The sequence below is a fragment of the Chionomys nivalis genome, chromosome 18 (genome assembly GCF_950005125.1).
Source record: "Chionomys nivalis chromosome 18, mChiNiv1.1, whole genome shotgun sequence".
Taxonomy (NCBI): Eukaryota; Metazoa; Chordata; class Mammalia; order Rodentia; family Cricetidae; genus Chionomys; species Chionomys nivalis.
The window spans coordinates 10,504,239-10,530,266 of NC_080103.1; the positions used below are offsets into that span (position 1 = coordinate 10,504,239).

The window sequence follows — 26,028 nt, forward strand, 5'->3', positions numbered from 1 at the left end:
TATCTTGGGGCCAGCCCAATCCTGACCCCCACAGGCATCAGATATAGCTCAGTCATTCTCCCTAGACCCTTACCTTGAGCATTGTTCGAGTCACCAATACCTATCCTTATGGAAGAATCCATATGTACTTTGTAAATAATTTAAATGTAACCATGTCTTAAACTTTGTTGTACACACAGGACTGAGTTAATTATCATGAGGTAACTTTTTCCCCCAAAATTGTGCTGTTTAAGTATGGCTAAAATAAACCACTAGGTGCCAGACTCCAGAAGTTTGGACCAGTCCTGCCTAAGGTGGGCTGAACCAAGTTTCATTCTTCCATCACCCATTGATTTCCTGCCAGCCATGACATATGCAGGGTCCTCACACACATCTCTCTAGGATCAATCACACAATACTCCGGTATTAAGATGGCTTCAGAAGCTCAAACTACGGTGTGTCTTTTGTATTTATACTTGAGCTTAATGTTGTTGAAAAAACCTCCAGAGATGGAGTAGGAGCTGAGGAATAATGTTTATGGATCTCTTACATAATCTCAGCCCTGGTTTGAAGTTAGGAGTGGGACCAGACAGGTCACTGGGGACTGCTGGCTAGCAAGTCTAACTGAAACTAAGCTCTGGGTTCAATAAAAGATCCTGCCTCACATCGCAATCCCCGACTTCAAACTCTACTACAGAGCTACAGTACTGAAAACAGCCTGGTACTGGAATAAGAACAGACAGGAGGACCAATGGAACCAAATCGAAGACCTGGATATCAATCCATACATCTTCGAACACATGATATTTGATAAAGAAGCAAAAAATATCAAATGGAAAAAAGAAAGCATATTTAACAAGTGGTGCTGGCATAACTGGATATCAACATGTAGAAAAATGAAAATAGACCCATATCATCACCATGCACAAAACTCAAGTCCAAATGGATCAAAGACCTCAACATAAAACCAGCCACACTGAACCTCATAGAAGAGAAAGTTGGAAGTACACTTGAATGCATTGGCACAGGGAACCACTTCCTAAATATAACCCCAGCAGCTCAGACACTGAGAGAAACAATCAATAAATGGGACCTCCTGAAACTGAAAAGCTTCTGTAAAGCAAAGGACATGGTAAACAAGACAAAATGACAGCCTACAGAAGGGGAGAAGATCTTCAAAAGGTCTGATCTCCAAAACATACAAAGAACTCAAGAAATTGGACACCAAAAGATCACATAATCCAATAAACAAAATGAGTACAGACCTAAACAGAGAACTCTAAATAGAGGAATCTAAAGTGGCTAAAAGACACTTAAGGAAATGCTCAACATCCTTAGTTATCAGAGAAATGCAAATCAAAACAACTCTGAGACAAAGATCAAAAACACTGATGACAACTTATGCTGGAGAGATTGTGGGGGAAAAGGGAACATTTCTGCATTGCTGGGAATGCGAGCTGGTACAACCCCTTTGGATGCCAGTGTGGCAATTTCTCAGAAAATTAGGAAACAACCTTCCTTAAGACCCAATAATACCACTTTTGAATATCTATCCAAAGGATGCTCAGTCGTGCCACAAGGACATGTGCTCAACTATGTTCATAGCAACACTGTTTGTCATAGCCAGAACCTGGAAACAACCTAAATGCTTCTCGATTGAAGAATTGATTAAAACAAAAACTGTGGTACATTTATACAATGGAGTACTACACAGTAGAAAAAAATGACAGCTTGAATTTTGTAGGAAAATGGATGGAGCTAGAAAACATTATTTTGAGTGAGGTAACCCAGGCACAAAAAGACAATTATCACATGCACTCATTCATAGGTGGCTTTTAAACATAAAGCATAGAAAGCCAGCCTACAAACCACAATCCCAGAGAACTTAGACAACAATGCAGACACTAAGAGAGACTTACATAGATCTACATGGGAAGTAGAAAGTAGAAAAAGACAAGATCTCCTGAGTAAATTGGGAGCATGGGGACCTTGGGGGAGGGTTGAAGGGGGGAGAGGAGAGGCAGGGAGGGGAACAGAGAAAAATGTAGAGCTCAATAAATATCATGGGAAAAAAAAGATCCTGCCTCAGAGGAAAAGAGAAAGAGAGAGCAGCAGAGGAACGGAGGGAGATAACAAACGCTGACGTCTTGCTATGTGGAGAGAGCACATCCATGTATGCACACAGCTTAATCTTATGTCTTTCACCCATATAGCAAATGTCAGTGGAAAGTCAGCGTGTGTGAAACGGAGACTGTGCTTTCGTTTCCCAGCCACCCAGACCTGAATAATCACACAAAAACTCTATGCATTGGGGCCGGAGAGATGGCTCAGTGGTTAAGAGCTTTGCCTGACCTTCCAAAGGTCCTGAGTTCATGTTCCCAGCAACTACTTGTGCTCACAACCATGAGAGATCAGTGAATACATAATAAATCTCCTTTTAAAAAAACCTCTATTAATTATAACGCTGTTCGGCCAACGACTCAGGCATATTTCTAGCTAACTTTCTTACATCTTAAATTAACGTGTTTCTATTTTTTTATATTTTGTCTCTAGGTTTGTGTTACCTCTCATCTTGCTTCTTGGGTGGCTACATTGCGTCTGCCTGACTCCGCTTTCTTCCTCCCTACATTGTGTAGTTTTTCCACCTAGCTATATTCTACCCTGCCATAAGTCAAAGCAGCTTCTTTACTAACCAATGGTAATAAAACATATTTATAGCATACAGAGGGGAACCCCACATCAACTATGACTTCATTAGATATGTTTAGCATATTTAGAATGTGTAAATGTGTTTATTAAATGTAATATTGCATCATGGTGTATTCAACCTAATATATGACTCCTACATTATTTATTGCAATACAGTTTTGGTTTTTTTGTTTGTTTGGTTTTTTTTTTTTTTTTTTTTTTTAGTTTTCAAGACAGGGTTTCTCTGTGGAGTTTTGGCTTTCATAATTTTTGTGTAGGTTTTACTGGTTTGTTTTTTTTTTTCCAGGCTGAAACTCTTGGAAGAGAGCTAGGTAGCAGATGTAGTTTGTTATGGTGTTGTGATGATTATTCTTGGTTGTCAACTTGACTACATCTGGAATTAGCTAAACCCAAGCATCTGGGTGCACCTGTGAGACATTGTCTTCATCATCTTGGGGAGAATCCATTCAAGTCTTTGGAGGTGGAAAGTCTCCCATAAATCTGGGCCACACGTTCTTGTGACAGCTTATGGAAGGACATGGAGAAGGGAGCCTGCTTGCCCTCACTAGCAAGTTCATTCTGTCACTGGGCAGCATCGAATCCTTCGGATTCTGGGACAGTATGTGCATGTGTGCTTAAACCTTGACTACCTGGGACGGGACGCTGGTGATTGAGGGATTAGTCAGAGATTAATCCAGGATAAACTCTCAATCTTAGAACCTAATAGGCAAATCCTTTTCCCACTTAAGAAAATATTGATAAGTTCTGAAAAACTTAGACTACACACAGCAAACCAGAGCCACCAACTACTGGTATGTTTTGAACTGTATCCACACAAAAGATACACTGACGTCTAAACCACAGTGCTTTAGTATTCTGTCTTCTCTGAAAGCGTTTGCGCAGATGTAATCAAGTTAAATTAATTACAGTAGGATCTCATCCAGTGTAGTTAATAGCTTCATAAGAAGACAAATAAGGGTTAATGTCAGCCAAATATGATCAAAATACATTACATACCTACATGAAATTGTCAAAGAATAAAATTTAAAACTTGCCAGGGAAGGAGGTGAAGTAGAACATCCAGGGAGAAGATGAGGCCGACTGGAGTTATGCTACCACACACAAACATTCCGCTTCCAGGTGCAGAGGGAGAAGGACGCATCCTTAGATAGCGGAGGGGCCCCCAGCGCTATCACACACCGACACTGCAGGCTTGTGGACAGCACGACCCTGAGAGAACAATGTGGGACCTTACTATGTCATACTAAGAAAGCAACTTCCAAAAAATTCAATTATTGAAATTTATAAATAAAATTCTACATGAAAAGAATGTCAAACCATGTTTGGCCCTGATCAAATGCTGATTTTTTTAACATTTGCAGACTGTGAGCCAAGTAACTCTCAGAAGATTTTATCAGAGCAACAGAAAAAGAAACTGGCACCGCTCCTGCCTATTATCTTGACTTCACAACAATTTTATCTTTTTGATGTCAAAGAAGCTTTTCCCCAAATAACATTCTACACTGTCCCTTCCATGTTTTTTGAAATGGTAAGCTTGATACAGACATCTGAAGGAAGCCAGGGCAATTTTTAAACCAGTTAGGTCAGCCCTAAGGACTGTGTGTATGGTGGGGGTGGGGGGAGGAGGCGGATGCTTGCCTCCTGAGACAGGCAGTCCTAATGCTGTGTTCAGTTCACACACGCAGAGCTGTGTGGTCTTTGCTGAATCCTAAATCCACTGCTCAGTCTCTCAAATGTGAGTTCACATATCCATTTGAATATCAATTTATCAAATTGAATGAGAATGCTTGACAGACATTAAACTTCTCAACTTACATGCTTCTCTGTATTCCATCCTAATAACACTGTCTATCCAGATAGTTGTTCAAGCCAAAACCCTGGGGCCTCACTTGTTGGACTAGAAGTCTGAACATCAGGGAGGAGTTGCTCCAGACACCACTCACATAACCACAATTGATGCAAAAGCAAGAGGATTTTTATTCTGTCCTGACAGGGCCCTTCAGGTTCGCCATATGAAGGACATCCAATAGCTGTTACAGTCCATCTTTTAAAGCAAAAAGCCACAGACACAAGGGGGGACCTGTAAGTTGTTTTCCAACTTACTGGATTGGTTTATTCAAAGGGTTACTAGCAGTGGTTAATCTATCCCAGGGCAGAATAGCTGCATGATCGGGTAGCTAAGGGAGAGCATCTCTGGGCCATCCTAACCTTGTTCCAGTGACTAAATCAATACATCAGGAATTGAGTCAACATCTGTGGGATGTCTTTGCCTCAATTCCCAGAATGGAGTTATGTTTGAAGATTATTCACAAGGACACAGTAGGATAAACAGTCCAGCATGTGTGTGTGTGGGCGACTGTCCCATTTCCAAGAGAGTGAGTGTAAGGTTTTAGAAAAATGTCTTAGGGTTGAGGGGGCTTACAAATGCATTTAGTCTTTCATACTCTTGCCTGTTTCGCCAAAAGACTTATAATTCTACCTCCACAATAGAACTCTAGCTCAGTATTTGTCTGTTACTAAGACTATGCTCCAATTTAACATGTCTATAATCTACCAGTGGTTCCCACTGACAGTGAGTGGAATCATCCACAGCTTATTAACACAAATTACAGAGAGTAGAAGATGCTGGTTGTGATATTTTTCTGGGTGTTGCTGATGCAATGCTAACATAATGGCAGGCCAGAGATGGCACTTTCAAGGGTCACTCCAGCACCAGACACAGCAGAAAGTTCTTAAACGGAGCTTCGGGTAGCCATTGTGCAAATGATTGACAAAAGCAATTTCCTTTCTTGCACAAAAATCTGAGTTGCCAAAACCAATAATCTCAGTAAATGCAGCACACCAAAGGTTCTATATGGCTTTCCTTTTAAAGCACTCCCAGATCTTTTCAGGTCTTTTGTTGCCCTTTTGTGTGAGAGTAATCCTTTAATCCAAACACTTTGAAGTGAGGCTCCTAGCAGTGAAACACCAAGCATGTAACAGGTAGGCTTTAAAATGTTTCAAGTAGAAGGAATAGAGGGTATCAGAATTACCAGCTAATTCCTAGGTATCACGAATTAAGCTTCCATTTTCTTCAAAGGAAAGCCTCCGCATACATAAAAGCATGTGCTTGAAAAGAGCATCAAAAGATGTGTAGAAACTTAAATCATAAAAATTGGATTTTCTAATTAAACATGAATAGAAAACATTCATTGTGCTTAGAAAGTAAGTTTGCTTACTTACATCCACTTTCATTGCCTGCATATAAATTAATCAAAGTAAAGTTAAGCAATTGCTTGGCTAAGGGAATCAGATCCGACAAAATGAAGCTGAAGACAGTAGAGAAGTAGCCGCACTCTAAAGAAAGACACCCGTGTTCTGTCTCAGGATGATTCTCCGGGCCTAGGACTGTGTGATATAAATCAGAGAGGACGAAAAGAAGCTAGACACCGGTAAAAGGGAAGAGGAGATAGACAAGCCTTCATCCGAGATGGAAGTAGCATCTGCCCTACAGAAGGTTCGAGTTGTTCAAAAGGCAAAGAGTACTTGGTGACCTGGCCAGCTGCCCAAGCAACAGGGCAGCAGGCGCAGGGCCGCCTGGCTCTCCCGCGATGGACACAAATAAGCAGCGGACGATCGAGCTCCCGGGGAACCCGGCGTGGGACGAGACGCCCGCACCGGAGACGAGCGGCTCACCTACGCCCACCCGGCACCCCTCTCCACACGGCCACCCTCCCTGTCACAGGCGGGGCGCGCTCGGCCCGCTCCCGCGGCGGCAGAACCGAAGTGCGGCAGGCCGGGGCGCCCCCGAGGAGCCGGCACTGACAACGGCCGCACGCAAATGAGGGTTCTGGCCACGCGCGTCGTGATTCGGCGTTCGCGGCGGCGCCTTATGTAAATGAGCGGATTGTGAGCGCGCGCTCCTATTGGCCATGGCGCGAGGACGCGTGTGAGCCAATGAGCGCGTCAGGCGGACAATCGGGGCCGTGTCTATAAATGGAAGAGGCGGCGGCGCCGTGGTCCAGTTTCCTATTTGCGCGAGCGTGTGAGTTTGCGTCTTCCGTCATGTCTGGCCGCGGTAAGCAAGGAGGCAAGGCCCGCGCCAAGGCCAAGTCGCGGTCGTCCCGCGCCGGCCTGCAGTTCCCGGTGGGGCGCGTGCACCGGCTGCTGCGCAAGGGCAACTACGCGGAGCGCGTGGGTGCGGGCGCGCCCGTGTACATGGCGGCCGTGCTGGAGTACCTGACGGCCGAGATCCTGGAGCTGGCGGGCAACGCGGCCCGCGACAACAAGAAGACGCGCATCATCCCGCGTCACCTGCAGCTGGCCATCCGCAACGACGAGGAGCTCAACAAGCTGTTGGGCAAAGTGACGATCGCGCAGGGCGGCGTCCTGCCCAACATCCAGGCCGTGCTGCTGCCCAAGAAGACCGAGAGCCACCACAAGGCGAAGGGCAAGTGAGGCCGCTGCCCGCGCCGTGGCGGCTCGCGTCCCGGGGGCGCCCGCGAACTCAAAGGCTCTTTTCAGAGCCACCCACTCCTTCAGATTAAAGAGTTGTGTCACGGTAGCCGGTGTCGTGGCCTTTGGCGGCCCGTTCCCAAAGTATAGGATGTCGCGCGGGCCACTCGCTTTATGCGTCCACAGCGCCTTTCCCACTGTCCGAGGTCCCTCAGGTGGGCGACTGTGCGGTCGCTCTTGGTGGTCCTGGCCCGGGGTGGACACCGCACTGTTGCAAGCACTTGGCGCCATTTGTGGGTCCTACACATCCATCCTGCGAAACTCTTGTCCCGCGCGCTGCTTCCCGCCCCAGTCTCCCGAACGCTTCCTGCCCCTCCCCCGGGCTTGGGACTCAACCCCGACGTCGAGCCCAGGGCAGGCGCAAAGCACAACTAGCCCCGCTGTCTCCCGATGCCCCGGCAAAGTCTAGAAGGGGACGTCTCGGGACGACGGGGCGCGGCCAACTCTCGGGATCGCGAGGGGGCGATCACTGGGCGACACTGGATATTATTAGCTCTGTGACCGGACGGCGGGAGGGCGGGCGGGTGAGCTCGCGCGCCTCTCTGGAAGAGACGTGTAGACTTGGGATCTGGAACTACCAGAGGTGTCCCCCTGTCCCCTCGGGGAGCGTTGGCGAGTCAGCTGGCCGCAGGGCTGGACAAGGGGCAGCAGGGCGACCAGGGGGCGGGGCAGCCCCAGCCAATGGGCCGGCCCGGGGCCGGTGACGCCACGGCCAATGGCCCGGCAGCGCGGGACTTTCAAGTCGCTGTCTCCGCCCCGCCGCGGGGAAGACTGCGCTTATAAAGTCGGCCGGCTCGGTCCCCGCTTCAGGTCCCCGCGCTCCTCGTCTCGGCGTGTCCCGTCTCCGCCATGGCCCGCACGAAGCAGACCGCCCGCAAGTCCACCGGCGGCAAGGCCCCGCGCAAGCAGCTGGCCACCAAGGCTGCCCGCAAGAGCGCGCCGGCCACGGGCGGCGTGAAGAAGCCGCACCGCTACCGGCCCGGCACCGTGGCGCTGCGCGAGATCCGGCGCTACCAGAAGTCGACCGAGCTGCTGATCCGCAAGCTGCCGTTCCAGCGCCTGGTGCGTGAGATCGCGCAGGACTTCAAGACCGACCTGCGCTTCCAGAGCTCGGCCGTCATGGCGCTGCAGGAGGCGAGCGAGGCCTACCTGGTGGGGCTGTTCGAGGACACGAACCTGTGCGCCATCCACGCCAAGCGCGTCACCATCATGCCCAAGGACATCCAGCTGGCCCGCCGCATCCGCGGGGAGCGGGCCTGAGCTCCACGCGTCGGTTCCATCTCACCAAAGGCTCTTTTCAGAGCCACCACGTGCGCCCGAAGGAGCTGTTCGCCTCCCTGTCCTTGTCTCCTAAGGTCATGGGGAGAGGTCGGTTTTGGGGTGGTTGCGGAGCATCTATGGGTGGTCTTTAATTTTCTCAGTTGTTGCACTTGTGGCCCTTTAAGGGTTCTTTGCAGGAGGTTTCCCAGAACAGCTATTGAAGTAACCCAGTAGCATGTTCTTGGAACAAATACTTTCCGTCTTGAAAAAGATTTGCTTTGGGGATCATGTCATAGCATAGTTTTACTACTTAGGTTTTCCTTTAAACCTAAACCATTGCTGGGCGGTGGTGGCGCATGCCTTTAATCCCAGCACTCGGGAGGCAGAGGCAGGTGGATCTCTGAGTTCGAGACCAGCCTGGTCTACAAGAGCTAGTTCCAGGACAGGCTTCAAAACCACAGAGAAACCCTGTCTCGAGGAAAAAAAACAAAACAAAAAAAACCTAAACCATTAACTCATTTCAGGTGGACATTGGTTTCAGGTTTAATTATTAGGATGATGAGATACAGGCGTTTAGTGTAGAGGGAAACAGTACAAGGCTGACCACTCACTACAAAGAACTCTGCCTTCTTCCACCTTAGTGTTCCTTTCGTCCGTGCTCCACCTTGAGCGGCACACATCAGAATTTCTAAGTCCTTCCATGTTTCCAGATCATACCATATTGCCTCTCAAGCCTGTTCCGTTTCAGGTGCCTACACTCCTGATAGATAGCCTTCCTTTCTCCCTCTCATCTATTAGAAGTTCCTTGTCCTTTGTCCAAAACTTGCAATCACCAAATTCTTAGGCATGTTTTAAGTGGCGTCATCACTATTCATCTGTCCGGGACCCGTGCCTTAACTGACCCCTCAGTAGCCCTGGTCCAAGCAGCTTACACATTCAGGACGGCCTCTCTTTCTCCGCCGCCCGGTAAGTTAGGAGGAGCTGCATCTACATTTTTAAATTTAGATTTATGAGTGTTTTGTCCACATACTTGTATGTGTGCACATGTACCGTGAGCCTTCCTGATGCTTGAGGAGTTCAAAAGAGGCTGATGGATCCCTTGGAACTAGCATAGACACCATGTGGGTGCTGGGAACTGAATCAGGGTCCTCTGGAAGAGCAGCCAGTGCTCTTAACTGCTGAGCCATTTTTTCAGCCACATAACTTTATAACTTTTTTTTTAAGATTTATTATGTATACAGTGTTCTGTCTGCATGCATATCTGCAGGCGAGAAGAGGGCACCTGATCTCACTACAGATGGTTGTGAGCCATCATGTGGTTGCTGGGAATTGAACTCAGTTCCTCTAGAAAAGAAACCAGCTCTTAACCACTGAGCCATCGCTCCAGCCCCATCCCACCCCACCCTTTCCCACCCCACCCTGCAGTAACTATTTTGTTGTTTGTTTTGATTTTAGAAACAGTTTCTCTCTGTAGTCTTGGCTGTCCTGGAACTTGCTCTGTAGACCAGGCTGGCCTTGAACTCATAGAGGTCCCGTGCCTCTGCCTGGACTACTGGGATTAACAGTGGGCCGCCACCACCTGGCTACAGGAACTATTTTTTATTCCACATCTATTTCCTAGGGTTTTCTGTTGCTTCCTAGGCTTATTCTTTGGCTGAACAAATGTGTTCTGGCCTCATGCAGCACCTGCAAGCACAGTATCTTCATGCTCTGTTTCTTCTGTTCAAGACGCCCTCCTTTGGCAAGCTCATCTTCAAGATCCGTCCCCCACACATCTTCTCTTCTCTTTGGGTCTTCCTCTTTTTCTCCACTCTAATATTGCCTCTCTTTCTCTACCCTCAACCTGGGACCAGCAATATTCCTCACGGAATAACACCAGGCAGTGTCTGGGACACCACAGGAAAGGGTTACTGATGGACCTGATTTGCCTGATCCATCTTTGCTTTATGCAGTGGCATTGGATGGGCTCAAGGGGCCAGGGTTCTTGGAGTTAAGAGCAGCTCTGTCTGGGCTGGAATTCTGGGAAGATCTTTTAAGATCCTTGAAGCAGGTCCCGAATCAAGGGAGCAGAAAACTTCTCATAAGCAATGTCTGAGAAGCCCTAGGTGCCCTCCTCCCCAAAGTGACCTCATTTCTAGCTTTAGCTTGTTTCCAGGTAGAATAATTAAGCTGTACCCCCACTAGTTCACCTCCATGAACACTATTTGAAGGCTGATGACCAAAGGTAAGGCCTCCTAAGGATTGGGTCCTACTGAGAATTCTTTGGGATGTCAGGATGGGACCTCCCAAAAGTACCAGCAAAGACTGGCAGGGAGGAAGGAAGATGGACAGGAGAGAGAGATGGAGTAGGAACCTTGTTACAGACTGAAGAGATGGCTGGGTGGTTAAGATCACACTGTCTGCTCTTCCAGAGGATCCGGGTTCAATTTCCAGCGCTCAAATAGCGGCTCACAACTGTCTGTAACTCCTGGTTCAGGGGATCCAACACCCTCACACAGACACACACACATGCAGGCAAAACAACATACCCACCCCCCCCAAAAAAAAAATCCTTGTTGCTATGAGTTGGGACTTAAGGCCCATGGGAAGGTAGGACCAAACTCCAGACTTTTTGTTTTTTTTTTTAATTATTTATTATGTATACAGTGTTCTGCCTGTACAAATGCCTGTAGTACAGAAGAGGGCACCAGATCTCATTCCAGATGGTTGTGAGGGAATTGATCTGAGCACCATGAAGAAGCAGCCAGTGCTCTAAACCCACGGTAAGCCATCTCTCCAGCCCCTCAGACTCCAGACTCTTAACTGGAGAAGGACCACAAGAAAAGATGTGGGTCTTCATTTCTTTGTCCCGAATAGACTTGTATCCATATTGCTTTCTGTTAAGAATAAAGATAATTTAGTTTGCACAAAATGCTCAAAACAAAGGCTCTCATGTGGTAATTGTTAGGTCCAACATGGGCCCCCCAGAATGGCAGTGTCGGTGACAATATCCTAAACCGAAGGACTTTGGCCGGGTAAACAGAGGATTGTTACCGGGTAAGCAGGTTTGTTGGCCAGGAACCTCCCTTAAACTGCCAAGAGCCTCCCTTAATCCATCGCAAAGGCCAACTACCTCAGGCAAAGGCATCTAGTTCCCAATTAATCCAAACAGCTTGTTGAAGCTTTAATCTAACTGTTTCTTTCCTGCACCCAGAAGGGGCAAGAGCCTGTCTCTGCCCTGCCTTATCACTTCCTCTCTACGTTCCCAGTGCTAGGATTAAAGGTACAGTCACCACTGCCTGGCCTCCAAGGTTAACTATTCCTGGCTCCACCCTCCCATCTCCAGGCAAGCCTGATTTGTCAGAGCACAAACAAAACATCACCCAACAGTTTGTAACGGCTGAGAGACCCCACCCTGCTAACCATCATAAAGTCTGCTTTTCCACCATTTTGCTCTCCTCTCTGTCCACCCGGCAAGAGATAGTCTTATCGTTTGACCCCGAATAAACCTTTCTACCCATGGAGTGATTCAGTGTGGCGGTCTCCCTGTATCCTTGATTCCAGTAATGGGCACTAATGGCATCGTTAACATTAATGACATCAGGATTGTATTACTAACTCTTCTTGTTGCTCTGAGAAATGCCCAACAGAAGCAATTCAAGTGAAGATGGAGTTCTTTTGGTTAAGAGGGCACAGGGAAGTCAGTTGTGACATACAAAGCCTTAATCCTAGCACTCTGGAGGCTAAGGCAGGGGGACCCCTGAGTTTGAGGCCAGTCTGATTTACATAGTGAATTCAAGGACAGCCAGGGCTACACAGAACTATATCTCAAAACCAAAATCAAACAGTGCCCAGAAGGGGTGTGGTGAAGGGCTGGCAGTGAGGGTGATGGCCATTGACCACACTGCAGCAATGGTGAAGCAGCAGTTAGCTTCCCATGCTCTGCTCACTGGTCTAGCCTGGGACCCCGGGCCACTGGACATACTGCTGACATTTGGAAGTGGGCTTCCTCCTCAGGAATCTCCCTGACGAATCATGGTGTCTCCTAGCTTGTTTGAATTCCAGTCAGCTTGACAATAAAGACTAACCACCCACCATAAGCATCATTGTAAATCTTGATTATGATTGTCATGGAAAAAAAAATACCAAAACAGTTTCTGGATAATTTGAAGTATATGACCAGTTTGTGCTCTAGACACGTCTGTGGTCCTGAGTGCTCTACAACTGGCTTTCCCTAAACTCATTTGGTTTCCCAGGGCTTCGAGAGGAAAAGACTGTTTCATTCCTGCTGAGACAGAAACTGTGCCTCTGTAGCCCGTGGAGCCAGGGGCTTGTGTTTTGTCTTCTTTTTGTACTGATTTGTTGTTTTTACTCTTTGACTCTCTTGGCTTTTTTTTGGGGGGGGGGCACCACATAAGTCCCAAATAAATCACACACGGAGACTTATTCTTACTTATTTGTTATGGTTTAAGTAAAAATGCTGCAGGTCCCCAAGTGGTAGCAGTGGGCAGCGGGCCATGAGACCACGCCACAGGTCCCCTAAGTGGCTAGGTGCTTGATGCTGTCCTGGTAGCATGTGGGGCTAAGGCAGCCATCATGCAAGATAGCCACTACTTCTTGTTTTGTTTTGTGTTTTTGTTTTGAGACAGGGTTTCTCTGTAGCTTTGGAACCTGTCCTGGAACTAGCTCTTGTAGACCAGGCTGGCCTTGAACTCACAGATATCCACTTGCCTCTGCCTGCCTGGTGCTGGGATTAAAGGTGTGCGCCACCACCTGGCTGCCACTACTTCTTAATACAAGCTTACATAGTTTAAGGAACCAGAAATTCTGTTCCTGGATGGTTATCCTAAAGAAATTCTCGTGCAAGTTTATCAGAAGACACACTAAAGGTGCAGAGATGCTAGATAGAGACAGTGTGGGGTAATTCTCACCAAGAGAAAGGACACATAAAATATTCACCCTGTCTTCCATCTGGGTTGCAATATTAAAATATTTCGGACTAGACTGGGCGGTGGTGGCGCACGCCTTTAATCCCAGCACTTGGGAGGCAGAGGCAGGCGGATCTCTGTGAGTTTGAGACCAGCCTGGTCTACGAGACCTAGTTCCAGGATAGGCTCCAAAGCCACAGAGAAACCCTGTCTCAAAAAAGCAAAAAAAAAAAAAAAAAAAATTTCGGACTAGATAGTTCATGACAGTTCTGTAAGCTGGGAGGCCCAGGTGCTGGCAGACTTGGGTCTGGGGAGGGTCTTTCCCAGAGGTGGTCCTTTAAATGCATCCAGGACATGGTGGGAGGGGGAAGAGTTCACTGGCTAATCCCATTGGCGAGGGCTCTGCTCTCATGACCTGTCTCCTGTGCTGTCTAGGTTTTGTGCCAACTTGACACAAGCTAGGGCCATCTAGGAAGAAGGAATCTTAATTGAGATAATGCTTCCATTGTATTGGCCTGTAGGCAAGTCTGTAGCATGTTTTCTTGATTACCGATTTATTTGGAGGACCCAATCAGTAGTAGGTAATGCCATCCCTAGGCTGGTGGTCCTGGTTATAAGAATGCAGGTTGAAAAATCCTCGGGAAGGGAGTAAGTTTTCATGGCTTTTGCTTAAGTTCCTGCCTCCAGATACCTGTCCGATTTGAATCCTGCCCTGATTTTCCTGGATAAAAACAAACAACAACAGTTCCAGGCCGAATGTAGTTGTAATCCCCAGTTCTCTGGAAGCCAAAGCAGGAGGATTACAAACTCAAGACAAGCGTGGACCACATCGGCAAGCTGGACCACCTTATGGAGGGGAACAGGAAATTGGTGGAATGAGATCAACATTAAAAACAATGTTTTAATTTTAAAAATTCTTTTTATGCCGGGCGGTGGTGGCGCACGCCTTTAATCCCAGCACTCGGGAGGCAGAGGCAGGCGGATCTCTGTGAGTTCGAGACCAGCCTGGTCTATAAGAGCTAGTTCCAGGACAGGCTCCAAAACCACAGAGAAACCCTGTCTCGAAAAACAAAAACAAAAACAAAAACAAAAAAATTCTTTTTATATAAATTTAAAGTATAAACCGGGTGGCGCATGCCTTTAATCCCAGCACTTGGGAGGTAGAGGCAGGAGGATCTCTGTGAATTTGAGGTCAGCCTGGTCTACAGAGCTTGTTCCAGGACAGCCAGAGGTTTTAGACAGAGAAACCCTCTCTGGAAAACAAAAACAATAACAGCAAAAAAACTTATAAGTGAAAGAGGTTGTGGATGGAACCAGAAGGAACTCCTGAGGCAGGAGGCCCAATCTCAGGCTTCGGGATGACAGCAGATTGGGCGGGGGAGGGGAAAACAGCCACAGAACCTCTTCACTCTGAAGCATGTAGAAACTCATAGCATGAGGGGAAGGGAGGAAAGCGGCTTGGGATAGTTAGGGTTCCTATTGCTATGATGAAACACCATGATCAAAAGTATCTTGGGGAGGAGAGGGTTTGTTGTACATATTACTTCCATGTAACAGCTAATCACTGAAAGCAAGGAAGGTAGAAACTCAACAGGGCAGGGACCTAGAGACAGGAGCGGATGCAGAGGCCATGGAGGAGTGCTGCTTTCTGGGTTACTCACTTCTTTTTTTCATTTATTTTTATTTATTTTTGAAGATGGGTTTTTCTGTGTAACAACCCTCACTGTCCTAGAACTCACTTTGTAGATCTGCCTGCCTCTGCCTCCCAAGTGCTGGAATTAAAGGCATGTGCCACTTCTGCTTGGCTCAACCTTATTTCTTACAGTACCCAAGACTACCAGCCCCAGGGAGATCCCGCCCACAATGGACTGTGCTCTCCCTATCAATCACTAATTAGGGAAATGCCCTATGGGGTTGCCCACAGCACAATTTTATGGAGGCATTTTCTCTATTGAGGTTCCTTCCTCTCAGATGACTAAAGCGTCTATTAAGTTAAAATAAAACTAGCTAGCCTGGAGGTGGTGGCGCACGCCTTTAATCCCAGCACTTGGGAGGCAGAGGCAGGCGGATCTCTGGGAGTTCAAGGCCAGCCTGGTCTACAAGAGCTAGTTCCAGGACAGGCTCCAAAGCTACAGAGAAACCCTGTCTCGAAAAATAAATAAATAAATAAATAAATAAATAAATAAATAAATAAAATAAAACTAGCTAGTGCAGTGATGTTGAGGTAAAAACTAAACAAAGCTGACTGTACCTATGTCCTTCGATAGCTTCAGGGCCTGGAAGAGGAGCTGCAGGTGAGCTCACAGCAATGCTGGGGCCATTTTCCATGGCTGCTGTCCTCAGGCAGCAAATAATCTATCATTTTGTGAAGAAATCCATTCATGCGTATTGTAAGAAATTCAAAAAAAATTCAGAAAAATTCAAGTAAGAAAAATACCAATACTTTTAAAGCATTGTTAAGTTTTTCTGACTATTCCTAGCAATTCTCCGAATATCCATACAAATGAGCGCGGTTAGTCGCAGTCTGTCAGAATGTCAGCGCGGGTCTTTTGGCTCAAGTAGAGAGAAATAAATAACATCCATATTAACAGCTACAGTGGAGTGGAGGCTTTCAAAGGAAGGGGTAGAAGGAAACAGTGAAAGGTGACACTCCAGAGTCAGCGGCACTGTTCCAGGCCAGCCTGGTCCACGCAGTTTCAGCACAGCCAGGGTTACCAGGGAGACCCTCTCTCAAAAGGGAAAAGATAAACGATGGTATAAAGGCTGGATCTTGGAAAATTTGGGGAAGAAAAAAAGTCTTACTCATTGATTATAAAATTCAATAGTGCACTATTAAAAGCACAAAGCAGTAATACTTAATAAAACAAGCCCGGACCCTTTTCATTTCTATAGCCTCGATGTTTGCTTGAGGATTAAAGGAATTGGGTCTTTTTCCACCTGTATCTTTTACTTAACATTAGTATTCGGGTCTGCTTTCTTTTCCATCAAATAAACCAAAATCTAATATTATGGCAAGCAGGGTGCCACTTATTTCCTCTAAAGGAAATCTGGAGGTGGGGTTATAATTTAGTGATAGAGAACTGGCCGGAATGCCCGGCCTGTGGTGCCCAATGCCATCACCATAACAACCAAAACATCTGTCACCTGGGTCCATGGTGGTTAAATGTGGGTTAGAACCACCTGGAGAGCTTGGCATTGTGCCACAAATTGCTGGGCCAAACACCCAGAGTTTCCAGTTGAGTTGGTCTGCAGCGAAGCTCAGGAGATCCATGCCAAGGAACTGGAATTCTCACTTTCAGAACCACCGACATCACCAGAGAAAGGTTTCCTGCTTCCTTTAGTGGCTGAGTTAGTTCTCTTTAAACCTTTGTAACGCAGTGATTCAGAGCGCTTCAGTGAAAAGCAGATGTTTTCATCTGGAGGGCCCTTACAGGCGGGAGTCACAGCATTATCTGAACTAGAACTGTAAATCGAGGGCGAGGCTTTAAAGGAGAGCCCATTTCTTCCTCAGTGCAAATGGTCACACATGCTGTCCTTGCTATCTCCCTGCCCCTGCCCCCGCCCCCAGCCCTCAGGTTTACTGAATTTCTATTATGAAGGAAGGCATTCCAAAGGCTGACATAAAGGCTATCCCTACCACCAAGCTTCCCCAATTTCCCCAAACATAGTAATATCCGTAGTTTTGAGTTTCTGAAAATCATCTACATTCCTCATTCAATGCAAATGGGCCGCCTGGAACTGTTGAGTCCTGTGTGTGTGTGTGTGTGTGTGTGTGTGTGTGTGTGTAGAACACATACATTAGTTACCTAAAATGTATTTTCTTTAAAGTGACCATTACAGGTGGATCAATACAAATACATGGTTAAGATGATCCTTACAGCATTCCTGAGGTAGTATACACTAAAATCCAGCTTCTTGAATTGGAAGTTCAATCCTTATGTAGGATCATGTAACTGAATATGGAGATTGTATAATATTCCAAAGTAAAAGAATCAATGCACAATTAAAATAAAAATAAAACCCACAGCCTATAACATGCTCAACCCAAATCTGGACTTTAGGGAAAGAGAAGTGGAGAGGTCTAACTTTGCATTCTGCAAACTAACAATCCTAGAACTAGAGCTCAACATTACAATAACCAGGAAAAGCCACAGACTGTACCCTGCTGGAGACTAATCAGAATCGAGACAAACAGTTAAGGATAGTTTACCTAACTTCTACATAGGCTGCCAGTTTCCTTGCAGCAATGCCAGTACCAATCCCTGTTTGACAAGACTTCCGTTACCTCACTCCTGCCCAACCAGGAGTTCAACCCCCATCTGAACTGGAATTCCCCTCCCCCTCCTCCATCCTTTCCTCCTTAAAAGCCCTGCCTCTGCCCTAGGTGAGCTCAAGCCGCCCCGCCCCCCCTCCGGTCTAGCTGTGCTCGAGCTGAGCATAGAGCCTGAGTTTGAGCCTGTAGTAAAGGATTTTTGCTTTTTGCATGTTGTAGCACGAATAAGAACCCAGAGACAGAAATTGGGGTTCAACCCGAAAACCAGAAAAGCAAAGCAACCAAGTCACCACAGAAGTCTTGCCTCTACTAAGGTTGGGCTACTGCAAACTAAATCCTCTCATTTTATATTCCCTCTAGTGCTGGGATTAAGGGCATACGACTCCCTAGGCCTGGGTTAAAGGTGAGCCACCACCACCTGGGTTTGTTTCTGTGTAGCCTTGTGTAACCCATGGTGGCCTTGAATTTACAGAGATCCATCTGACTGTCTTCCAAATCCCGGGATTAAAAGTGTCACCAATACCTGACCTCTAGTGGCTTTAGCTTTGCCTCTGGTCTTCAGGCAAGATTTATTTATTAAACTACAAATAATATACCACTGTATTAAGTGAACTTGGAGTCCTGGTGGTCTCTGGGGGGCTCATGACGCGGGCATAACAGAAGCGTAGAGAATGGCTTACTGCATTCTTGACCGTACTGAGAATTTGCTTTTGCCTTATTAAAATTAAACTGCACCCTCTGTACTGACTGGTGGTGGACATGTTCTGACAAATCTTTCTAAACAGGTCTCAACATACCACACACCTGAGCGGCTTCCACTAAGTTATAGTTCGCCTCAGTCTCTTGTCCATGGCTTTCTTTGTGGCAAGGTCCCGTACAGGTTTGCCTCAAACCTGTGTACAAAGCTGGTGGTGTTGCACAACTTTATCTCTGAACTCAGGAAGGTGGATCTGTGAATTCAAGGTCAGCCTGGTTTACAAGATTTCCAGCACTGTCAAGGCTACACAGATAAACCCTGTGTCTAAAAACAAAGCAAAAACAAAACAAAAAAGCAAAAACCAGAAATTGCCTCTGCATCAGCTGACTTAAAAGTGAACATGTAAGTGAACCTTGCTTAACTATTGAGACTATAGTCCTCACCCTTAATATACTTGCAAAGCTGCTAACTCTACTGAAAATCCACTATTTTCCATCATTACCCAAACTGAGGGGCCTTTTCTAAGGCAGTTCTGGCGACACAGACCTCTAAAAATCCTTAACCTCTTACCTGCAGCCACCCCATCCTGTCGCTGCAGACTAAACAGCCGCCTGTATGCAGGCCCTGGATGTTAACCGCTAAGGGAAGATCAAACTTTAACAGCATTAAAGCCCGACTCCAAACCCAGTGACTCCATTTTGACGAGTCTTTTCCCCTACCGAGTCTAGAACTAAGAATGTAATTTGGTCACAATAGTCAAGAGTGTCCGCTCTCCCGATGAGGCTGTGGTTGGCCCTAAAAAGGGCCGTTAGGGATGGGTAACGAGGCAGTGGCGGTGCAGTCTAGCCTCCAAAGCCATACAAGGTGCGGCCCTGGCGCTTGAGCGCGTAGACCACGTCCATGGCGGTGACGGTCTTGCGCTTAGCGTGCTCCGTGTAGGTGACGGCGTCCCGGATCACGTTCTCCAGGAACACCTTCAGCACACCGCGGGTCTCCTCATAGATGAGGCCGGAGATGCGCTTGACACCACCGCGTCGGGCCAGGCGGCGAATGGCGGGCTTGGTGATGCCCTGGATATTATCGCGAAGAACCTTGCGATGGCGCTTGGCACCACCCTTGCCTAGGCCCTTTCCACCTTTCCCTCTGCCAGACATGGCGACTGTAGTCTCGAGACACTAGCCTGTGAAGTAGAGGAGGTGGCGTCCCTCTAATATATGAGAAGATCGGACCAGATTGAAAACCGAAAGCGCGCGGGCGGGAACCTTTCTAAATAGTACCGGCTCTGGATATTGCGTCATTTTCCTGTCTTTTCTTCTCTCTTCTCTGCCCTCTACCGGTCCTTCATAGTTCCTTGACTATTTTAATTTTTCTTTTTAATTTTTCCTAAATTGTAATGCCGTAGTCCCTGGGATGATTTAGAATCCCAAATAAAATTTAAGAGATATCGCAGTCTTTTACGGCTCTGTTTCTTCTAGTTTGTGGGCTTATGAACCATACGGGCGCTAAACTAATAAAAGACCGGAGAAGAACGGAATTCAAAGATGCGAAGGGGAGAGAACTGCATCGAAGGACCCAGAGCTGCATTTGGATGAAACCACAGCAAAAGAAGTTCCAGTAGTGAGGGTACCATAACTGGAAGCTGCGGAGCCAGGAATATGGAAGGGGAGGTTCTGAATAGTCACTGTTTTGTTGATATAGACCGTTTTCAGCTCACGCGGAAACTAGGTCCTAGGAAAATCTGTCTGAGGATGCTGCGGAGCTTTCTTGCCGCGGTCAGTGGGTCCGAACGCACCTCTCCTCAAAGACCTGTCTGGCTACCAGAGTCTGGGAGAGTCGGTGCGTTCGTTTGCGCCAGTCCTTTGAGGTCTGCCGGTGTTTTCCGCGGGGAATGGTTCCCAGACTGGGCCTCCCTGCAGCTGGCTAAATTCACTTTTGCAAGCGTGTATCAGCTTCATAGAGTGACGCCGTAGGTAATGAGCTGGAGTCTGGACTGTTGGCGTGTTCGTCGTTCCCAAGACTCTCAGTGAAGAATCATAAAACATTCTGCATCAGAGTTGTGGTGGGTGGTTGTTTTTGTTTGGGGAAACCCTGTATTCCTTTTCTTACATGTACTGCTGAGCCCTTGATTATTTTTTTCCCCTGTCCATATTTTCTGGTTCCAGGCTTGTAGGTAGATGTCGGAGGTTTTGAGTCATGTTAGGCTCAAAGCTCAGCAAATAAATAAATAAAATAGCCTCAAATGTTTTAATCCTAAGGCCTGTGAAATGTGTTGCTTGGGGGTGGGGGACTTAGCCCCTTTCCCCGTAAACCTAGACACTTGTCCAAGTCTCTTGACTGACGGATCCCTCTGTGGGTTACTGCATGGACACATTCCTACGCGCCCCAACCAGCACCCTAGAAGTCACAGAGCTTCGGTTCAGGATCTTCCTGGCAGAGAAACAACTTGCTGTTTTCTGATTTCCCGGATGACGTGTTAACTCCACCTCTGTATTTTGCCCGCTCCTCCACACCATGTCCCTTATAGGGCGGGATTTCTTTTTATTCTTTTTTTGTAAGTCGAAGTGCAGCAGAAGCTCAGTAATGTTTATGAATGGACAGGCCTGCATTTGACCCTTTAGACACTAGTAAAAAAGGAAGTGATCAGATTGCAAAACAAAACAATCGCAGGCCCAGGCTGACGGACCTTGGTACCAGGGCCCTAGGCATGATCATAGACAATGTCTTCCCTCTTCTGATTTGAAGGGGACGAAGAATGTGCCCACTTTGAGCATGAGAATCATACTGAACTGAAGAGTTGAGATCCTGAAATCCCTTCTCTGTCTCAAAGTAGAATCTGCAAAAGAAAAAGAAGTCAGCATTTTATTCCGTTTGCTGAAAATTACCCACCCCCCGGAAGGGGGGTTGGGCAACTCCATTTTTCTCTTTTCAGAAACCTTAGGTCATTCCTAAGAGACATTGTCTCTGGACTATCCTGTCCCCATCTATTCTCCTAAGGGGTATTTATTTTCCCAAAAAGTCATTTGAGTTTTCCGTGTGTCCCTTCTTCCTTTCCCTGTCCCCTCCAAGGACCCTGAATTCTGCCCACCCCTTTTGAATCACTCATCTCTGGAGAATTCCCATGTCTCTGCTTAATGCATGTATTTTAAAGAAAACAACATATTTCAAAGAAAACAAATTGTTTTGACTATGTTTTTGTAAGATTCAGGTCCAACCAAGAAACTGAAAATTAAAGCAAAGCAAAAAAAAAAAAAAAATCCTGCAAATTTTTTTTTTAAAAAAAGCCCTTAAAATATCTAACTGTTAGCATTTATGCAGGTCTCATGAGGATAGCTATTGAAATAAAACAACAACACTTTATATAGCTCTGAAATATTGTAACACATTATTAGATTCTACAACATTCCAGAGAAATATACTAAGCTGTTGTCTATAGGCAGTACCTGTGACTGACCAGTAGGAAGACCTGTCCTGATTTCCATTCTCCTTGAGGATGCCAGAGGCACTGGTCCGTCTAAAAGTGGAGTAAGGAAAGAAACCCAAATTCCTGTGATTTCTTAATTTGGTCCTGGGTTGCAGACCAGACAAAATAAAAGCAAATCAGGGATACAGCCTGAGCAGCCCACAGATCAAAACTTAGATAGTCCCAGTTGCTGTTCCATTATAACTTCAGAGGCACTTGACCCAAACCCAAAACTTAATCCATACAAGTACATATGAAATACCATGTGCCCAATAGTTCATTTACTTAAATTTTCTGTTTGCTTACTTGTATAGAAAAGCTTCTTGTACCTACCCCACTTAATAAAACTCCAGTTCTCAGCCCCTCAAGGTCAGGCCCTTGTCTTTGTCCTGTTTTGAGATAGTTCTCACTATGTAGCTCTTGCTGTCTCAGAATTAACTCATATGTAGACCAGGTTTGCCTGGAACTCACAGAGATCCACCTGCCTCTGTTTCCCGAGTGCTGGATAAAGATGTGTCCCTTGACACCCTGCTTGGCCCTTTTTTTTTTGGTAAACTTTAATGAAAAATTTCAGGACTCTTCTGAGAACTAGTTCCTCTGTCCCATAACTGCAGAGAAACAGTTTCTTCCGTATTTCTTCTGGTAGACTGGATCCAGAACTTCCCATGAACATTGTTCTGGTGTCCAGTGTGAGGACCAAGCACACCTGACCGAGTCCAACTCTGAACTGTAACTAAAGGCAGTACATAGGGGAAGGAATAAAGGCTAAGCTTCCCGAGGCACCAAGGATTATTGTATTTTAGGAAGCGATCCTGACAGCCTTTGAACATTTACTTTTTAGTTCTAATTTCTTGCCTTAGAATTCACATTCACAGTGGCATCCCTGTTTCTGGAAAATAGAAAACTCTTACAAGCATAATTTTAAAAGTTACACAGGGGATTCAGTCCAGGAACCCCAGCCAATGCCTAAGCATACAGATAATGCTGTACATCACATCTATAGCCCCATACGTTTCTCTATAGTCTATATATGCTTATGATAACTTTAACTTACAAATTAGGCTCTGTAAATAGATCAAAAGCCACAATAGTAAAACAGAACAATTATGATCACATTCTTCAGTAAAAAGCTTGCACTTTGGAGTCCTTATTGCACAAGATCAAAGTTACCTGAACACAAGCACGTGATGCCTTGGCAGATCTGGTAATGGAGGCTGCTACAAACAGATTAATTTGTGCTTAGTGGGCATATGCCGGACAAGGGGGGATTTTTGTCCCAGGTGAGATGGTATAAGATTTCATCAGTATCCTAGGAATAGGCGTGCAATGTAAAACTCCTGACTTTTATTCTGGAACTTTTCACCTAATATTACGTAAACACTGTTGAAGGCAGAAATCAAAACCTCAGGAAAAGGGCATCAGCGTATGGAGTTTGAGAATCTCTCTGATTTAGATGAAGCCACCTATACATTGTGCTCGAATGCATACATTACAAAGAAAATCTCAGCAGCTGGGTGGGCAGTATCCAGATTCTACCAGGCGGTTTCTCCTCCAAATGGGAGAGTTCAGCCGGGCGGTGGTGGCGCACGCCTTTAATTCCAGCACTTGGGAGGCAGAGGCAGGCGGATCTCTGGGAGTTCGAGGCCAGCCTGGTCTACAAGAGCTAGTTCCAGGCCAGGCTCCAAAGCTACAGAGAAACCCTGTCTCGAAAAACAAAACAAAACAAACAAAACAAAAAAACAAAACAAAACAAAACAACAAAAAAACAAATGGGAGAGTTCATCAGAGAAGTGTGAGAGGTCAGTCTACATAACAGGAAAATGTTGCTGTGCTTCAAAGCTTTACAGACTGACCCATCTCACTGACCCTAGAACTACCTTTAAACAGCGCTGCTGTCTATGCTTAAACATTGTTAGAAAATGACCACAGGGAGGGGTAACAGTTCACATCAGTGGTATTTTGGTGCCCCATTTTAAAGGTTGCTTCTGCTGGTAAGGGATTCTTAAAGAAATTCATTAAACTACCAAATTTCTACATGTGCTTAGTGTTTTGGAACCCCCTTAAAATCAATTGCACCATCAAGGCCAGTTTTAAATAGCATGGACCACTTTTTCTTTTTAGGTTTGAGTTTTCAGAAGGGTTGTGCTTTTTTGTTGTTATTGTTTTTTTTTGTTTGTTTGTTTTTGTTTTTCGAAACAGGGTTTCTCTGTGGCTTTGGAGCCTGTCCTGGAACTAGCTCTGTAGACCAGGCTGGTCTCGAACTCACAGAGATCCACTTGCCTCTGCCTCCCGAGTGCTGGGATTAAAGGCGTGCGCCATCATCGCCCGGCTTCTCTCTCTCTCTCTCTCTCTCTCTCTCTCTCTCTCTCTCTCTCTCTCTCTCTCTCCCTCCCTCCCTCCCTCCCTCCCTCCCTCCCTCCCTCCCTCCCTCTCTCTCTCTCTCTCTCTCTCTCTCTCTCTCTCTCTCTCCCTCTCTCTTTCTCGAGACAGGGTTTCTCTAGTTTGGAGCCTGTCCTGGAACTTGCTCTTGTAGACCAGGTTGGTCTCGAACTCACAGAGATCCGCCTGCCTCTGCCTCCCAAGTGCTGGGATTAAAGGCGTGCGCCACCACCACCCGGCAACATGCACTTTTCAAAACATGTCAAATAGCTGTAAGGTTAAAAAAAACTTCACTCTTCTTGGGAAGAATATAAATAAGTCTTTGATTTGAAAGTTATTTTAACGTGGATAATGAGGGCTTGATTATTTAGTAACTATTGTCTACTAGAAAGGGGGTTATTAACACTTTTACTTCTATCCTCTGAAATATACTCATTTCATCTGCAGGACTTAATAAGTCTTTAATGTAGGGATGAGGTCGGTGCACGCTAGAGAGGAGGGAAGGCGGGGGAGGGACGGGCAAACAGAACGTGGATGTGTGGCTAATGTAGACCAGCTTTGGTCGGATTTAGAAGTAGATAAAAACGTAAGTTTGATTTTAGTTCCGTTCACCATATATTGCGTTGTCATTCTTCAGCTACGTTATAAAAGCTTCCAAACCTCGGGACACAGTGCCAGACGCTATTAAATAAACGTTAACTCTGGCAGAAGAATTACAGTAACTGGGGACTTGCAACAAATTGAATCTCAGAGTAGGAAAGGGGCAAGCTTGTTTCCGAGGGACCCTCTTACAGTTCACAGTGTGCGGAACACTATACACTGCTTTCAGAAAAGTTACATCAACTGAAAAGAACCATCTTTTCAAAACACTCCGTGGTCTGTAAATTCAGGAAGGAATCAGGAAAAAAGGGATAGTGTAACCATCTTGCGATTCTTAGGATCGAATTCTACCCAATCAGACTCCAAGTCCACAAACTCCTGTTTATCTGGTCCAATCAAGACTAAGATAAGTCTATAAATATGGCCGCTAGGCGCTCGCAAGCCAAAGTCACATAAAACATGGCTCGCACGAAGCAGACCGCCCGCAAGTCCACCGGCGGCAAGGCCCCGCGCAAGCAGCTGGCCACCAAGGCTGCCCGCAAGAGCGCGCCGGCCACGGGTGGCGTGAAGAAGCCGCACCGCTACCGGCCCGGCACCGTGGCGCTGCGCGAGATCCGGCGCTACCAGAAGTCGACCGAGCTGCTGATCCGCAAGCTGCCGTTCCAGCGCCTGGTGCGTGAGATCGCGCAGGACTTCAAGACCGACCTGCGCTTCCAGAGCTCGGCCGTCATGGCGCTGCAGGAGGCGAGCGAGGCCTACCTGGTGGGGCTGTTCGAGGACACGAACCTGTGCGCCATCCACGCCAAGCGCGTCACCATCATGCCCAAGGACATCCAGCTGGCCCGCCGCATCCGTGGGGAGCGGGCCTGAGCTGCGTTTCCAGAAAGTCGACGTAAAAAGGCTCTTTTCAGAGCCACCTACGTTCTCATAAGAGCAGCTGTGCCAACTTTGTACTCGGGATCAGGCGAGACCTGATCCCAAGTCTCAAGCATATTTCCAAATGTGTCACCTAGCATTTGCAAGCGACTATTAGGACTGTTACCCCCCACGTTTGTTCAGTTTGGGTAGGCCAAATTCAGGAAGAATTGTTGGAAGGAAACATGAGCCGAGCTAATCAGTGAATCTCAACCACCAAGCATGACGGCCCAGAAGGGTTAACTTGTTTAACCTGGTGTTTACGAACTCGCCAATGAAAGGCAGATAAAGAACAGGTGAAGGGGAGCTGCAGCTCATTTACCGGCTAACATGAAATGCAGGGCTGCGATTGGTT

At 46.6% G+C, this 26,028-nt stretch overlaps 3 protein-coding genes across 3 annotated transcripts; 2 read left to right on the top strand and 1 right to left on the bottom strand.

The window, feature by feature from the left end:
* Positions 1 to 6,524: 6,524 nt before the first annotated feature.
* LOC130889743 (histone H2A type 2-A) lies at positions 6,525 to 7,617 on the top strand. The gene has a single exon (XM_057793658.1). The coding sequence runs from the start codon at positions 6,664 to 6,666 to the stop codon at positions 7,123 to 7,125; it is 462 nt and encodes a 153-aa protein (XP_057649641.1). The 5' UTR covers positions 6,525 to 6,663; the 3' UTR covers positions 7,126 to 7,617.
* Positions 7,618 to 7,913: 296 nt separating this feature from the next.
* LOC130889969 (histone H3-like) lies at positions 7,914 to 25,628 on the top strand. The gene is made up of 2 exons (XM_057793870.1): positions 7,914 to 8,436; positions 25,215 to 25,628. Exons 1-2 carry the CDS (start codon positions 8,032 to 8,034, stop codon positions 25,626 to 25,628), a joined length of 819 nt encoding a protein of 272 aa, XP_057649853.1. The 5' UTR covers positions 7,914 to 8,031.
* LOC130889303 (histone H4) lies at positions 19,140 to 19,502 on the bottom strand. The gene has a single exon (XM_057792917.1). It carries the CDS (start codon positions 19,471 to 19,473, stop codon positions 19,162 to 19,164), a length of 312 nt encoding a protein of 103 aa, XP_057648900.1. The 5' UTR covers positions 19,474 to 19,502; the 3' UTR covers positions 19,140 to 19,161.
* Positions 25,629 to 26,028: the final 400 nt, after the last annotated feature.